At 55.6% G+C, this 15,168-nt stretch overlaps 5 protein-coding genes across 5 annotated transcripts; 2 read left to right on the top strand and 3 right to left on the bottom strand.

Moving 5' to 3' along the window:
- Positions 1 to 235: 235 nt before the first annotated feature.
- Positions 236 to 1,527, bottom strand: LMH87_010467 (uncharacterized protein; the record flags this gene model as incomplete). Its single annotated transcript, XM_056197632.1, has 3 exons — positions 236 to 734; positions 784 to 1,314; positions 1,373 to 1,527. 3 exons carry the CDS (start codon positions 1,525 to 1,527, stop codon positions 236 to 238), a joined length of 1,185 nt encoding a protein of 394 aa, XP_056054661.1.
- Positions 1,528 to 1,915: 388 nt separating this feature from the next.
- Positions 1,916 to 3,077, bottom strand: LMH87_010466 (uncharacterized protein; the record flags this gene model as incomplete). Its single annotated transcript, XM_056197631.1, has 3 exons — positions 1,916 to 2,683; positions 2,744 to 2,898; positions 2,960 to 3,077. The coding sequence occupies 3 exons, from the start codon at positions 3,075 to 3,077 to the stop codon at positions 1,916 to 1,918; spliced, it is 1,041 nt and encodes a 346-aa protein (XP_056054660.1).
- A 4,389-nt stretch (positions 3,078 to 7,466) lies between these two features.
- On the top strand, positions 7,467 to 8,945 carry LMH87_010465 (uncharacterized protein; the record flags this gene model as incomplete). Its single annotated transcript, XM_056197630.1, has 3 exons — positions 7,467 to 7,595; positions 7,677 to 7,746; positions 7,807 to 8,945. The coding sequence occupies 3 exons, from the start codon at positions 7,467 to 7,469 to the stop codon at positions 8,943 to 8,945; spliced, it is 1,338 nt and encodes a 445-aa protein (XP_056054659.1).
- A 1,316-nt stretch (positions 8,946 to 10,261) lies between these two features.
- LMH87_010464 (uncharacterized protein) lies at positions 10,262 to 11,099 on the bottom strand (the record flags this gene model as incomplete). The annotated part of the gene is made up of 3 exons (XM_056197629.1): positions 10,262 to 10,411; positions 10,480 to 10,785; positions 10,896 to 11,099. The coding sequence occupies 3 exons, from the start codon at positions 11,097 to 11,099 to the stop codon at positions 10,262 to 10,264; spliced, it is 660 nt and encodes a 219-aa protein (XP_056054658.1).
- Positions 11,100 to 11,793: 694 nt separating this feature from the next.
- On the top strand, positions 11,794 to 13,671 carry LMH87_010463 (uncharacterized protein; the record flags this gene model as incomplete). Its single annotated transcript, XM_056197628.1, has 1 exon — positions 11,794 to 13,671. The coding sequence occupies one exon, from the start codon at positions 11,794 to 11,796 to the stop codon at positions 13,669 to 13,671; it is 1,878 nt and encodes a 625-aa protein (XP_056054657.1).
- Positions 13,672 to 15,168: the final 1,497 nt, after the last annotated feature.

Raw genomic sequence — 15,168 nt, 5'->3', positions numbered from 1 at the left:
TCTACGATCCTTTAAATGCGGCACTTGTCCCGGCCGCGGATCTGGAACAGGCCGGCTTGAAGGACCGGTCGCTTTGGACGCAATCGCGCCGACGTGGACTGCAAGACGTACAGCTAGACGCAAGTCGGCGCCGGGCATGCCGACCAGAGGCCCCGAGACACGCCCCGGCCGCCCACGTCCCGACGGTCTTGCATATTCTCGAGCCAATGGTAGCATGTCTTGGCGGGCAGATTGCCTAAAGTTCATCGCGGTACACGTCCCCCTCATCCTCTTCCCAACCCGCAGGCTCATCAAAGTCTGCACAGTACTTGCCGTCCATCATGGTTCGCCGCCAGAGCGCTACGCCCCGTGCGGCCGCAAAGCTCGGATCCTGCGAGACCAGCAGACTCACCCTCGGCGGCGGTCCCGTCTCCCTTTCTGCATCGGGTGAGCCGACCGCGATGCGCGCCATGGCTTTTTCCACAGCGCGCTGAAATTTTGCATCGTCGGCGCCCTCGCCCGCCAGAAGCACCGTGTAGCTGCCGCGGTAGTTGTCTCCGTCAGCAGCATGGTCTACCCAGCGCGCCACCACGTACTCCTCAAACTCGTACCAGAAGTCGTCGTCTCTGCTAAATGTGTGGTCCTGTTTCCGCAGTCCGAAATCAGGATTAATAGTGCCTAGACGGCCGCCGACGGGTGTGAGGAAGTAGCAGGTGGCAAGCTGGAATGACGTGTATAGGGACTGGTCTGTGAGGCTGCTGCGTGTTAGCGAGAGGAGAAGCGTATTAATTAGCGTTGACATACCTAATTAGGTAGATTACCTCGCGTCTAAAAGGATCCTGCTTTGACAGCAAAGATCCGTAGCAGCGTCGGTGCTGGCATAGCTCCTGCCCATTCGCGGCCAAGACCGCGTGCGCCTCGGCGAGGTATACGGGGTCCATGTTTTGGACTTGGATGTGCGGGAGGCCCGCCAGGCGCCGGGCCCGAGCCACGATGCTCCTGTCGCTCGTCTCCTCGTCCTGCCACGCGCGCATGTACGGCGCACCAAGGACGACGGTGGCAGGCAGCGGCTCGGCGCCCAGGGCCTCCTCGGACGCGGTGCGCAGCGCGCGCAGCATCACGGCCAGCACCTCTGCCTCGTCTTCGAAGCCGAGGTATTCATTGAGCAGCCACGCGAGCTGCGCACGAGTGGCCGGCGTCCGCGGCGGAGCGGCGAAGAGATCAGAGTCCTGCTGCCGGAGGAGCTCGTGCTGCATAAAGGCGCGGTAGGCAGGGCTGCCGTCGACCTTGGCGAGTTCAATGACAGTGCCGTTGGCTAGATGGGCTGCTGCTGTGCTATGGTGTGTATTAGCATAAGAGGGGAAGGGCAGATGGGTCAGAGGAGTGGTGATACCCATACGACTGGCCGAGATGGAAGCCAATCGCGGGACGCGGATCAACACCGCCGCTATCGTCTCTGGCCGCCACCAGAGCTGCGACGATGAGACATAGCAAAACTAAGTCTTGTACGTGTCGCAGCGCACATACAAAACGGTCGATACGCGCCATGGTAGCTGTCGTTGCTTTGCTGAACGTTGCGAGGTGCAAGTGGACGGTTGGTGACACTTGGTGGTGACTGTGGAGTAGCTTTCAGTGTCGTGGCCAACCTGATCTGAAAAAGTACACCAGAATATCAGTCTCGATGACTGTGTAGAGAAAAGCAGAACCTCGATTTTGAGAAAAATATGCTGCATATAAATGATACAGTCTCAGCGCCAATGATTTAGCAAGATGCGACACCTGACGGTGCTGGCATCGACAGCCATCATTTATACACACACACACACACACAACAAACGCACCAGGCTTACACATTTAGCAGTATATTGAAGGCCGCTTTTGGACGCTATAGACGAGCACTTATTCACAATTCATTTATTCTATCGCATTGCCTCTTTTACTCTCTCTCGTTAATCGTGGGAGGCTTGTTGTTGAGAATCTCATCAATCTCGGCCATTATCTCCGGCGTCAGCTTCTCGACGGCCGCAACCGCGCGCACATTCTCATACACCTGCTCGGGCCCGCTGGCGCCCGTAATCGCAGAGCTGACGTTCGGGTTGCGCAGTACCCAGGCGAGCGCGAGGGTGCTCATCTTGACGCCGAGGCGGTCGGCAATGGGCTGCAGCTGGTTGACCTGGGCAATGACCTTGTCCCAACCCTCCTTGCCGACGCGCTTCCAGTAGCCGGCAATGTACTGGACGCCGGTCTGGGCGAAGCGCGAGTCGTCGGGCACGCCGTCCTTGTACTTGCCCGAGAGGATGCCCTGCTTCATCGGGGAGAAGACGGTGAGGCCGAGGCCCGGCTCGCGGTAGAGCAGCGCAAACTCGCCCTCGACCTTGGCCCGGTCCAGCATGTTGTAGGCCGGCTGCTCCATGATGGGGCCGATGAGGCCCAGGCGGTCGGCGACGCGGTGCGCCTGCGCAATCTCGTCGGCGCGCCACTCGGACGTGCCCCAGTAGAGCGCCTTGCCGGTGTTGATGACGTGGTTGAAGGCGCGCACCGTCTCTTCCATGGGCGTCTGGCGGTCGGCGCGGTGCGCGTAGATGAGGTCGACGTAGTCGAGCTCGAGACGCTTGAGGGAGGCGTCGACGCCCTCGATGATGTGCTTGCGCGACAGGCCCTTGTTGTTGACGGGGTTGTCGCCAAAGGCGGCGCCCCAGTAGATCTGCGCAATAGTGTTAGTCGGGGAGCAGCGTACACGAGGATGGGGGCGGTTGATGCGCACCTTGGTAGAGATGACGAGGTCGTTTCTCTTCCAGCCGTACTTTTTAATGGCCTCGCCCATGACCTTTTCGCTCTCGCCGCCGGCATACACCTCGGCGCAGTCGAAAAAGTTGACGCCGCAGTCGTATGCAGCCTTCATGCAGGCATAGGTACCCTCTGTGTTGCAGTCAGTATGCGAGATAAATTGGATGCATCTGGAGAGGGTATCATTGCATACCGCGGTCAACGTGGCCACCGTACGTGAGCCATCCGCCGAGCGAGATGGCAGATACTTGCAGGCCCGACTTTCCGAGAAAGCGGTACTGCATGGGAGGGAGATCATCTGGTTTTGACATTGTGCTTTTGTACCGTGGAGGAGGATCGTCTGGTTTGGGTATGCTGTGTCGTGCGACTGTGCTTGTGTAAAGTCAAGGAGAAGTCAGGGACTACGAAGTAGGAGAAAGCAGCGGGAAACGTAGCCGACGGCAGTCTTTTAAGCCGAACTAGTAGGCTCCAATCGATGATGAAGCTGGCCGTCGCTCTCATGGGTGGCAGTTGTGCTCCCCCACCATGGTGCGGGGGACGTCGTTGACGTGTGAGCTCTGAGTGGATGAGGGGCAGATGGACACGGGGGAATTTTGCTTTGTAATGACACAGAGCGGTTCATGTTGACCACCAAGGTCTTTTGCCGTAAATAAGTTCGTATGTCCGAATATTTCTCCACCGAATGACTGTGACGGTGAGGGCATTTTGGGAGAATATCGCGGCCCTCGATGATGAGGGGCGGCGCCGCCATTCCCCGAGAGCTTGGCGTTGAGGCTGCTCAGACGGCTACCCTGTACGATTTGGACGCCGGCTGCCCCTACCACGTCTCGGGCTGCCGAGTTGGTTATCTGCGGTTCCGTACTTCCGTAGCAATTTACGTTATTTGGAACGATTTTGGCTACTCATTAATAAAGATATTGCAGCTGTTAACGATTTTACGACGCGCTGTAACGATCAGCTAGTGTTCGGTATTAAGTCGTCGGCAATTGCTACAAATCTCGTTGACGGTACGTTTCAGGTGGAGATGCCCAATCTACCATGGAGATCGAGCCATATTAAAGACTCAAGTATGAAGACCGTCAGTCAGGCGGCTAAATCTGGATTTAAAAGTCGTATCTCCGCCTCGCCTGCCGAACAAAAGCTCGCACCGTCCCAGCTGTGAACTCCAAGACAGTACAGCACGCTGACTGAAAAGAAAACAAAAACTTGCGAAAGATTCATGTCCTATTTTTACATCTAGAAAGACCCGATGCAGGTACATGCACAGCCCATCGTCTCACGAGACCGGCGACTGCCAACCACGGACATATTTGCCCTGCGTGGCTGCCCGGCCACATGCCACAGATGAGACGGGAGGACGGGTAGAGTCGCCGGCTGTGGCAGGCTGACATCGACTATCGACGCGACACATGATACTTGTCCATGCAACTGCAGCGGCCTTGCCTCAGTGAGGCGTTGTGCTAGGCTGCAAAATACGACCGCACATGATACACGGTCGCGCAAGCCATGGAAGAAAAAGCCACTGGAGGCTACCAGTACTGGCAGTATCCCAGCGACCACGGCAATGAGAATAACACAGCACACCAAGCTTGTATGGATCATGGGGCATAGCCGTAGGATAATGCATGCAGGTTTAATTCCGTCTTGCCAGAATCAGGCAGGGAGGGTCGTGGCCGCGAGACAGTGGCCGACGCCAATGGAGAGATTGGCGTGGGGATGATCTGCCATCCTGAGATGAGATATCTCGCAGCTCGATTGTTCTCCCAACGAGAATGAAAACATCAACAGGGTATTTTAGTTTGGGTTGTAATTTTCCGGAACTTCTCACGACTAGAAAAGATTGCTTGGCGTCGGTGATTCGACCCCCTTCCCGTCATGCAGCTAGTCAGTGTTGCAACGCGCATGTAACAACACACGACCCAGCTCATCCTGGCTTTGCTGGGACCTCACCTGCATCCTGTTGAGGCTGGCGGACCGCTGCCCATAATAAGTTAGTCCAGAGAGAGAGAGAGAGAGAGAGAGAGAAAGGCCGAAATATGGGCGAGAGCTTGTTTGTTGAAAATGTAATAAAAAGGGCCCGGACGAGGGTTTGCCGCGCCAAGCCTGGAAATAAAGACCTGGCACAGCTAACCACCCCGTCCCGCCCATCGTTGCCTCTCATGTCTCTCGATCGCAGCCAATGGGAGCGGCAAGGCTCCAAGATGGTGTCTCACACCAGCGTCTTTTTTATGCTCCGTGCCATGCCAGCAAGACGACTGGTTGATCTGGCGATGGGTGGATGGGCTCAACTCCGAGAGGAGAGGCCGAAAAGGCTGTCTTGCTTGCTTTTATTAGCCGCGGCTTGTACATGTAATACAACGTCGGTGATGGGAGACTAATGAGAGTCGTATTTCCTCGAGGCCTGCTGCTAGCGAGCAATGTGTTTGTTTCGGCCGCATCGTATCGACATGAGGCTAACAGTTGATGCCAAGGCTGCCTTGCCGGGCTGGCTACAGGGGACGTAAGCCCGGCCGGAGGCGCTGGGAAATTGCATCTGTTCCATGGCACGCCATTGGCAGGGCGCGACAAAAGTCGCTGACGAGCGTATTCGAGTAATTGAAATGGCCAAATATGTAGTTATTGCTACTGAGCAGGGCGCACGGTGCATCGTTGGCTGGCTTAGTTATGGCCAATTGTCTGAGATGTACTCTGTATGCTGGAATAAACAGAAGGCTTTTCCGCCACGGGAGCTGTGGCGCAGCTTGGTCTGCTACTCGACTAGTGTTGTCAAGTTTGCTACGGATTACTCCGTACTGTAGATGCAATTCGCCCATTGTTCTTTTCTCGCCGCTCTCTTTTTATCGTGGCAAGCTCATTGACATTTTACCCATTGCACAGAGGTCGCTGAGAGGTGGAGGCAAAGGCTTCGTGGGCATTCGGGTGCTCCGAACCAGATGTGCGTCACTTTGCTTCAGGCGACATGCTCGGCAGCAGCTGCCACTGTTTGAAGTCCACATTGTAGGCGGCGAGATGCGAGGTTCGCCCCAGTCTTGCGTATCCGATCTTGACAAGAAAACTTATTTTTATCTTTCATTTTTTGTTTCGTATTTCAATCCCGGCTCACCGTTGGGCGCTATCCGGCACCGCACCGCTACTTGGGGCAGCCGAGGGGTGGTGGATACGGCATGTACCTACAGCGACCCAGCCAGCGTGCCTTGCAGTGGTACCTTAGCAGCCCGCTGGATCCATTGTCCGCCTGCAATTGCATTTAGAACACAAGTCATGCACGCTGCACGTGCGGGGTGATGGCCGCCGATGAAAACAGTACTGGTAAGAGAAAATTAAAATAAAGATGAAGTAAAATAAAATAAACCCTGCCCGCCCGCCATGTTTAGTTCCAGGCTTACCCGCCCGAACGCCGTTTTGGGGCCTAGACACGCTGCTCTTCTGGGGCGTTTGGAGCCACAACGACCGCAACCTCGACTCGCCGATGATGGGGCCGCTGAAGCCCACCGCCGTAGAGACCCCGGACTAGGTAGATGCAGGCAGCCCGTGCAAAAAGGACCCAGACAGGTACGGAGGAGTCAAGAGTCAAGAGTACCAGTAGCTGTGGCAGCCAATCGACTACTGGTACCTGTTGTCACCACGCTAGACTCGGCTAGGCCAACAGCCCGCGGCCCCTTCCAAGATGGGATGCGAGGCCAGAGGACCGCTCATCAGGCTTGCGTGCCTTTTCCCTGACCGACTGCATAGGTGCGCCGCCACCACGTAAAGACGACAATAATACGGATAATCATAGGTACCTTGCAGCCTGTGGCTTGGATACTGGCAGCTCTTGGGCCTTTACCACCCTATTTTGGCAGTAGCGAGCTTTGGACGCCCGTTGCCTGAGAATGGCCACTGCCTGGCGTTGTCCAGTAACAACGAGGCCCCCAGCCTCAGCGCCTACGTTGCCTGTCGCGCAGCTGCACGTTTGCCTGAAGCAGGGGCGACAACGGCAACGTACTGGTGCTGGTGCTGGTAGGGCCGCATCATCCAGCTTCGTATGCAGCTCGGGATACTTGGACAATAATGTAGTCTGGTACCGAATTGGCATTGATAGCGACCACCAGTCATTTTTCATCGTCTCGGCCGCTCTTCCTCGCCGCCTGTCTCTGGCCCTGCTAGCGGTCCCCTAGAGCCCCGAGAGTCCTGCCTACTAAGGTACCTACCTAGACCACTGGCCGCCCACCCCCCTAGAGCCCCCCCCAAAGAAATTGCCTACTGCTCCGTTGTGATCCACTTCGACCTGGGCACTCATCTCCAGCAGATCTTTACTTCTCCTCCCCTTGCCATCTCGTAACCCTCTCTCTCGCCTTGCGTTTTTTCCTCCCCTTCCTCCTCTCCCTCCTCGCTCCCCCATCGGCAATGTGCACTGCTCTGCCCGTTTGCTGAATTCTAAAAACCCTCCGACCGGCCTTGCATCGATTCGCCGCCCGTACAGGCTGCCAGTCTGTACGCACGACAGAAGCACCGCCCCTTTACTGGGCGCTCTAGGTGGTGCCCCAAGGGCTGCTGCTGTTTTGGCTGCCACTCATCTCGCCTGACCCATCCGACCGACCAGACGACGGCAACAATCTGCCGCATCGCATACAGCCCTCGAATTCGACGACCGGCCTTTCATCCTTCGCCTCTGCATCGATTCATTTTTCCGCGTCGCTTCCCGCTCACACCCGCCCAACATGGCCTCGTCCGCCTCCAACGTCGTCGGTGTCCACTACCGGGTGGGCAAGAAGATTGGTGAGGGCTCGTTCGGTGTCATCTTTGAAGGCACCAACTTGCTCAACAACCAGCAGGTCGCCATCAAATTCGTCAGTCTCCCGCAATCCAGACGCACCTCTGATGCCATTTCTCGTTGCCGCCCGACCACGACGCGCTAATGCCCATGACAGGAACCTCGAAAGAGTGACGCTCCCCAACTGCGGGACGAGTACCGCACCTACAAGATCCTCGTAGGATACCGTGAGTTGACCATTTTCATAAAGTCTTTTGCCGCCGACAATGCCGCTAATACCATGGCAGCCGGTATTCCCAATGTCTACTACTTCGGCCAAGAGGGTCTCCACAACATTCTCGTTATTGACCTCCTCGGACCTTCGCTCGAAGACCTCTTCGACCACTGCGGTCGCCGATTCACCATCAAGACTGTCGTCATGGTTGCCAAGCAGATGCTCTCGCGCGTCCAGACCATACACGAGCGCAACCTCATCTACCGAGACATCAAGCCCGACAACTTCATCATCGGCCGTCCCGGAACCAAGGCCGCCAACGTTATTCACGTCATTGACTTTGGCATGGCCAAGCAGTACAGAGACCCCAAGACGAAGCAGCACATCCCATACCGCGAGCGCAAATCGCTCTCCGGTACCGCCCGTTATATGAGTATCAACACGCACTTGGGACGTGAACAGTCGCGCCGAGATGATCTCGAGGCCCTCGGCCACGTCTTCATGTACTTCCTCCGTGGCGGTCTGCCGTGGCAGGGTCTCAAGGCTGCTACCAACAAGCAAAAGTACGAAAAGATTGGTGAGAAGAAGCAGACCACCGCCATCAAGGACCTCTGCGAAGGCTTCCCCGAGGAGTTCAGCAAGTACCTCACGTACGTCCGCAACCTCGGCTTCGAAGACACCCCCGACTACGACTATCTCCGCGAGCTCTTTACTCAGGCTCTCAAGAACGCCGGCGAGGTCGAGGACGGCGAATACGACTGGATGAAGATCAACAAGGATTCGGGAAAGGGCTGGGACTCCAAGGGGCACAACTATCACCACAATCCAAACGTACGCCCCGGTCCCTCTCAAATGGAACTTCACAGTGGCCATCGGGGGAATACCAACTCTCAGCAAGCACAGAATCTTACTGTGGGCCGACTAAACGCCGCCCAGCCTCCTCCTCCCTCGCCGATCAAGCAGATGGGCAAGCAGAGAGATCGCCCAAGCGCGCAAGGAGGATTGTCCGCCCAGCGGGGTCCCGGGGGCCTGCGTGACATGTCAACGCCCGCCGGCTCAACACAGGCTCAGTTCCAGAACAGTGCTCAGAACCTGCCTCAGCAAAAGATGACGCCTCAGGGTGGCATCGGCCAGCCTGGCCAGCTCAACGCTCAGGCTGTCCAGCAACCTAGCGGCTTCCAAAAGTTCATCAAGTCCATTTGCTGCGGCTAGGCGCCTCCTGCCATGAGTCAAGGTTGCGTTTCTCCTTGTTGCAGCGGCAGGCCGAGGATTCATGGAATGTGTATGCTGGCATCGTAGAGCACCGTCGGCCTTCCTTCACCCGCGCATTGGCACCCCAAGTTTGCTAGCTGATTTGGCTGTTACGATATGTCGTGTGGCGGAATGCATGGTAAAGCTGTGGCATTGGATAATACAGTGTGATCAACACAGTCAACGCCCAGGGCCGTATGGAAAGGAATTTGGGCGCCCAGCTGTAAACCACATCGCCGACTATCAACCGAGGAAGACGAACCACCGACATTAACAAAACAAAATCACGAAAAACGAGGATTATCCTACGCACATTTCCAAGTTTCTCAGTTCTTTTCCTTCATCTCCATGACGTCCATCGCTACGAATCAAGCCATTTAGCTGGTTGTTTCGTTCCCGGCATACTGCATCGCACCACCAGCTAACGGCTACGAAAACGGGATTGCATCCAGATTGTTTTGCAATATTGTCCTCTGGACCATTGTCGCCTATCACCCTATGCATTTCCCGTCATCTCATACATCTTCACTACTATTACTACTACTCGACATCCACGGCCACCATCCCCACCACCCAAACCCCTTATTTCTTACACTACGCGGTCGTATAATATGTTTTGCCCCGAGGAGGAGGACAGGAGGAGCTCTCAGGACCATGTCAAGATGGGAATTCACGACTTTGTTTTTTGCAGGCGAACTTTGTGTTTTTCGGTTTTCGGAGAACGAAGGGGAAAGCTGCATCGGATGAGCGTCTTTGTTGCAAGTTGGGTTCTTTATCATTTGTTTCATCATCATGAGTTACACCTGTCGTTTTCTCGACACCTGGGAGACTGAGGAGAGCAGAGAAGAAGACGGGGCAAATCTGTTGATTTTGACATGGACTTTACAAACACAAGGTAGGAGTTTTATCGGTATGCTTTTTGTAATTGATTAAAGACTTTTCAGCAATAAGCTTTTTCTGTCTGTGCTCGAGTGAATCTGTTCCTCTCTTAGACGTCCACCCTCAAGCAGATATTGTACTGCACTAGTCTGGCTGCCCGTGAATCCATATGTGTAACATTTACAAGAAATGTTATTGAATGCGTAAAGCTTGCCGACTTGCCATCTATATTAAAAACCCCTGGCAAACAGGTCACATCATGACGCGTACTTCACTCCCTTTTCCCTAACCTTTTTCAACCTTTAGATTAAACAAGCATCCCAAGCAAGCAAAACAAAACATGGAAGAAAACACCAGGTATTACAATGCCGTGTCGTTTCTTTTTCTCTCCGATTTATCTACGTCAGCTTCTGCTTGATGAAGAAGGTGCGCAGATGCGACAGCTGCCAGGCGCAGGTGCCGCCGAGAATGACGAGCTGGATAATCATCCATCGAATGACACGGGCGTTGGTGGACTCGGACTGATCTCTGAACTCGGCCTCGCGTTCCTGTTCGCTCAAATGTCAGTAGACCTTTTCCCACACATCCTGCCAAAAAAAAAACCGCAGCCACTTACACGCTGGAAGACTTGTTCGCGGCGAATGTCGTTTAGGCGGTTGTTGAGGTCCTTGACGCGGGTGGTGATGTCGGCAATGGTGTTCTTGTCGGAGCTCTCAATCTCGCTGCTCGAGCCAATGACCATGTCGAGCTTGAGCTTGATGCCGCCGTTGGGGGACGACGTCGAGAGCCACGCGGGGCGGCCCGAGGTGGACGAGGGCATGAAGCAGATCTTGTGGTCGCCGGCCTCGCTGGCGACAAAGTGAAACTTGCCAGACGACGAACCTGCCTTGGAGACGATGCGGTGGTCGTTGTTGAAGACTTCCTGTACGATTGCAAAGAGGTCTCGGTTAGCATTGTGTCCAGTCATGAACGTCCAGCATCCCATCTCGGGAGGGAGAGTGCGCTGCCAAAGGGCGTGTGCTGGGCACGTACATCGACGGTAATGTAAATCTTGAGACCATTGTGCTGCTGCCAGGCGTTGACGCGGTCGTCCCACTCCTCGGCGGCATAGTGTCCGGAGACGAGGGTGTCCTTGGGCAGCTCCTCGTAGAAGCACTTTTGCGTCGCACCGTCAATGAAGAAGTGCAGGGCCTGCGCGGCCGAGGCCAGGGCCATGATGGGGAGAAACGACCGCATGGTGGGCAAGTCGTTTGGATGCGCAAGCAGATCCGGCGCGGTATCTGGACGCAAAGCTTCGAGGTGTGCGACGGGTTCGGATTCGATGCCAACGACAAAGCTGGGAGGGGATCGATAGTCTCCTGAGACTAGAAGACAATTGGGCGGATTCGGGTACAATTCAACGTCGTGGTTGTGATAGAAAGTCAGGGAGAGAGAGAGGGTCGTTCAAGGCCACACACACTGCTAACACGTCCTAGGTAGCCTAGGGGCTGCCCATGGAAGCTGCCACGTCCCCAAAAATTCGCCCAGCAAGCCCATCCAGGGGTAGGCAGTCACGTGCACGCGCCTGCAAAACCACTTCGCGTTTTCCACTACCAAATGCAGTGGCGAGCGATCCGCTGGAGCGCTACTGGCAACTAGAAGGCTCAATGCTCACTGCTGGCTACCTAACGCGGGCAAATTTCTCGAGACTGCAACTTCTACCGATTGTTGTGAGCTTCAACCAGGCGCAACGTCTGCGCCTCGCCTCGAAAAAATCTACAATAATTTCATCCAACTGCTTCGGTCAAATGAAAATCGGTACTCGAATCAATTAGCGATGCAACACGCGATTTAGCTGGCTCTTTGACGACTACAACACCGAACATTCTCCCGCGCGCGCGCATCACCAAACCCGGTCGCACCGCAACGCTCTACGCCGTCCGTCATCACCATGAGTTCCACAGACCTTCGCGACGTGCTCAACCTGCCAGATGGTACGGCTGCGTCCCGCCCGGCCAAGAAGCAAAAATTCTCGGCTTCGAGACCCAACCTCAAGGGCCTGGCGCGAGAAGTACACAATCTCGGCGGCGACAACCCAATCGCCATCGTCCCCGAAGTCACGCAGTTCAAGAAGAGGCGCCTGGCGAACCGCAAACCTGCCGCACGATGGGAGCTGCGCGAGTTTCGCAACTCGGCCCGAGACGACGCGAGCTTGATTCTGCGGCACTGGAGGCGCAAGGATACGAAGCAGGAGCCGGACGCAACAATGACGGCCACGACAGACGAGCAGGGCGCGGCGACGGTTGATGCTGCGCCAGCGGATGGGTTGGAAGACTCGGCATTTGCCAAATATAACGTGCGCGTATCTGTGCCGCAGTACAGTGACGATCAATACCTTCAAAATCTACAAAACGACGACTGGAGCCGCGAGGAGACCGACTACTTGATAGGGCTGGCCCGCGACTTTGACCTCCGGTGGCCGCTTATCTGGGATCGGTACGAATGGAGTCCTCCAGCGATGAATGGCGAGGAGGGCGCAGACGGCGACGAGAGCAAAGCGGTGGTGCCGACGGCGCGCGCTCGCGCGCTGGAGGACCTCAAGGCGCGGTACTACGAAGTTGCGGCCAAGATGATGGCGGTCAACAAGCCGGTGCAATACATGACGCAGCCAGAGTATGCCCTGCACGAGCTCATGACGCACTACAACCCCCAGCAAGAAAAGGCGCGCAAGGAATTTGCCATCAACTCGCTATTACGTTCGCGCGAAGAGGCTCGCGAGGAGGAGTCTCTTCTGATGGAGATTAAGCGAATCTTGGCTCGAAGCGAAAAGTTCAACGAAGAACGCAGGGAGCTCTACAACAGGCTTGATTACCCCCATGCCGAGACTGACATTAGTACGTTCAAGTCGTCGGCTGGCCTGCAGACACTGCTGCAAAACCTTATGAGCGTCGACAAGTCCAAGAAGCGCAAGTCCATCATGGGCGCAGAAGGTGTCAGCCCTGCGCAAGGAACGCCTCAAGCTGCCGCCCAAGAATCAACAGGCAAAAAGGAGGCTGCCTCTGCTGCTGCTGCCACCAACAACAACCGCGAATCGAGCGGGCCCGTGTCAACACCTACCGCTGCGGGCAAGAAGACGCCACAGCAGGCGCACGAGCGCCGGAAGCTGTCGGACCAGGAAGAAGCCATCTACGGTGTCTCGCACCACGACCGGTTGGGGTCCGGGCCTACGTTCCGCACGGAAAAGATCAACAAGCTCTTCTCACACAAGTCCAACCAGCAGCAGCTGCGCATCACCAACACGCTCAACGAGCTCGACGTGCCCAACAAGCTGGCCATGCCCACCACGGCCACTACGCAGCAGTTCGAGGCGTTGCTGGCCGCCGTCAACGGCCTGTTGGATGCTCGCAAGGTGTCGGACAAGCTTGAGGCTGAAATCAAGATTGAAGAGGCCAAGAAGGCGGAGCGAGAAAAGGCCCTCGGTGGACCCGACGACGCGGCGGCCGAGGAAGATGCGACGGCCGCCGCCGCTGCTGCTGAAGGAGAGGATGCGGACAAGAAGATGGAGGAAAAGGCGGAGGCAGACGCAGATGCCAGCAAGGTCGACGACGACAACGACGACGATGGCGACGCCACTGCTGCTGCCACGATAGAAGAGCAGGAGGCGGAGGCGGCCAAGGCAGAGGATGCAGCGGAAGAAGCCGAGGACGACAAGCCAGCAGGAACGGAAAAGCCGTCGCGGCTGGGCAGCACAGGTCCTTTGTCACATAAACGAAGCGCCAGTGTGCTCAGTACGACGAGTGACAAGAGCTCCAAGCGGCAGAAGAAATAAGAATCAGAGGAGAGACAGGAATAAGATGCCAGATGTGTCTACCCAAATGCCTCTCGACAGTCTCGTCGCCGCCATTCCCTCGTTGCCGTTTCATGCCGAGTCTTGACAGCACATTTTCCGTCACTTACTATGGCTCAGCTCGAGCCTCAGTCGTGCCAACGATGCAGGCAAAAATTACTCCGCCGTTCTCTCACGCCCACGAAAATGGAAACGACGGCAACTTTTTACCAGCCAGAAACAGTTTGTTTTCTTCTATTCTTGGGGGCACACACACGCAGCACCCGTGTAGGATGTGAATGAAGAGGGAAAAGAGGCTTGGCGCAACGGGCGCGTAATTATCAGACTACGACGTCATGAAGGGGAGAAGGAAGCCGGAAAGAGGGACGTTCTGTACCATATACTACCAACATTATACTTGCACAGCCCAAAGGGATTCCATCGGCGAACACTCCTTTGCGTCTGGACTTGCAGGGCGAGGAAGAGAGAGGGGGGGGGGGGGAGGGAATATCCGTGTTGAAGAAAGGTGATGGAAAGAAGCGATTCCATTTTCTTCCTTTTGGCAAAGGCGTAACGAATACAACTACAACTGGAAGAAGAAGAAAAGTTGTTGACCATGTAAATTTTTTTGCAAGAAACAGCAGTGATGGTGTCGTAGCGTGTATGAGAATGGATGTTGGGATCACCTCGGCTTCAAGGACAACCGTGGCTTGCTTTTGCCACAGCGGAAGGGTTGTACCCGGAGTGGGCATCTGCTTCAAGTAAATGAACCTGTCATCATATCTTGCGTCGATTGGGGGGGGGGAGATGACATATCATCAGTCATGATTCATCGTGCTTTCGGCCCGGGCGGCTGCAACGCGTCTTGTCCATTTTGCGGCGGAAGCCGCCCTTCCAACAGAAGATGACAAGGAGTTTGTGGAGCAAGAATAAAAACAAGTCTTTTCATATGAGGATTTGCAAATTGATTCCGAAAATAACACAAAACTAGACATTGGGGGGTGGGTGCAGGCAGGGGTGGTCGCTGTATGCCCCGTCGGACGACAGAATGAATCGTCAAAACTAGGCGGGAGAGAGAGACGGGCTCTAGATATAGCATCTTGCATATGCAGGAACTAAAAGAGAGACATTTGTCTATAAATAAAGCAGAGAGCGTGGGCATGGGTGCGTCGAGTGTCGTGCTCCTCTGCCACCCCTCCCTCCCTCTCGCTCTACAACAAGACATTGTATAGCGGAAACATCATGCCGAGAGACCATGGAGGGGGGGTGGTACGGTGTTCAAGGTCCAAGATGTAGGGGCCGTCATGCCGAGTTGCCCATGTTCAGCGAGGGGATTGGACGCCGCGTCTCATTTTCTTCATCATGGATAATGCATCGAAACGGGAATTCACGGGGGGAGGGGTGACGATACGGACAATCAGAGGCAACGACAGCCCTGACGGCTTTGTAGATTCAATCAATCAACGGCTCTCATTACGCGCCCATGGCTGATACTTTTTT

This window comes from Akanthomyces muscarius, chromosome 5, assembly GCF_028009165.1.
Source record: "Akanthomyces muscarius strain Ve6 chromosome 5, whole genome shotgun sequence".
Classification (NCBI taxonomy): domain Eukaryota; kingdom Fungi; phylum Ascomycota; class Sordariomycetes; order Hypocreales; family Cordycipitaceae; genus Akanthomyces; species Akanthomyces muscarius.
Note: the sequence above shows the minus strand (reverse complement) of the source record. Positions and strands in the feature narration are given on the sequence as shown.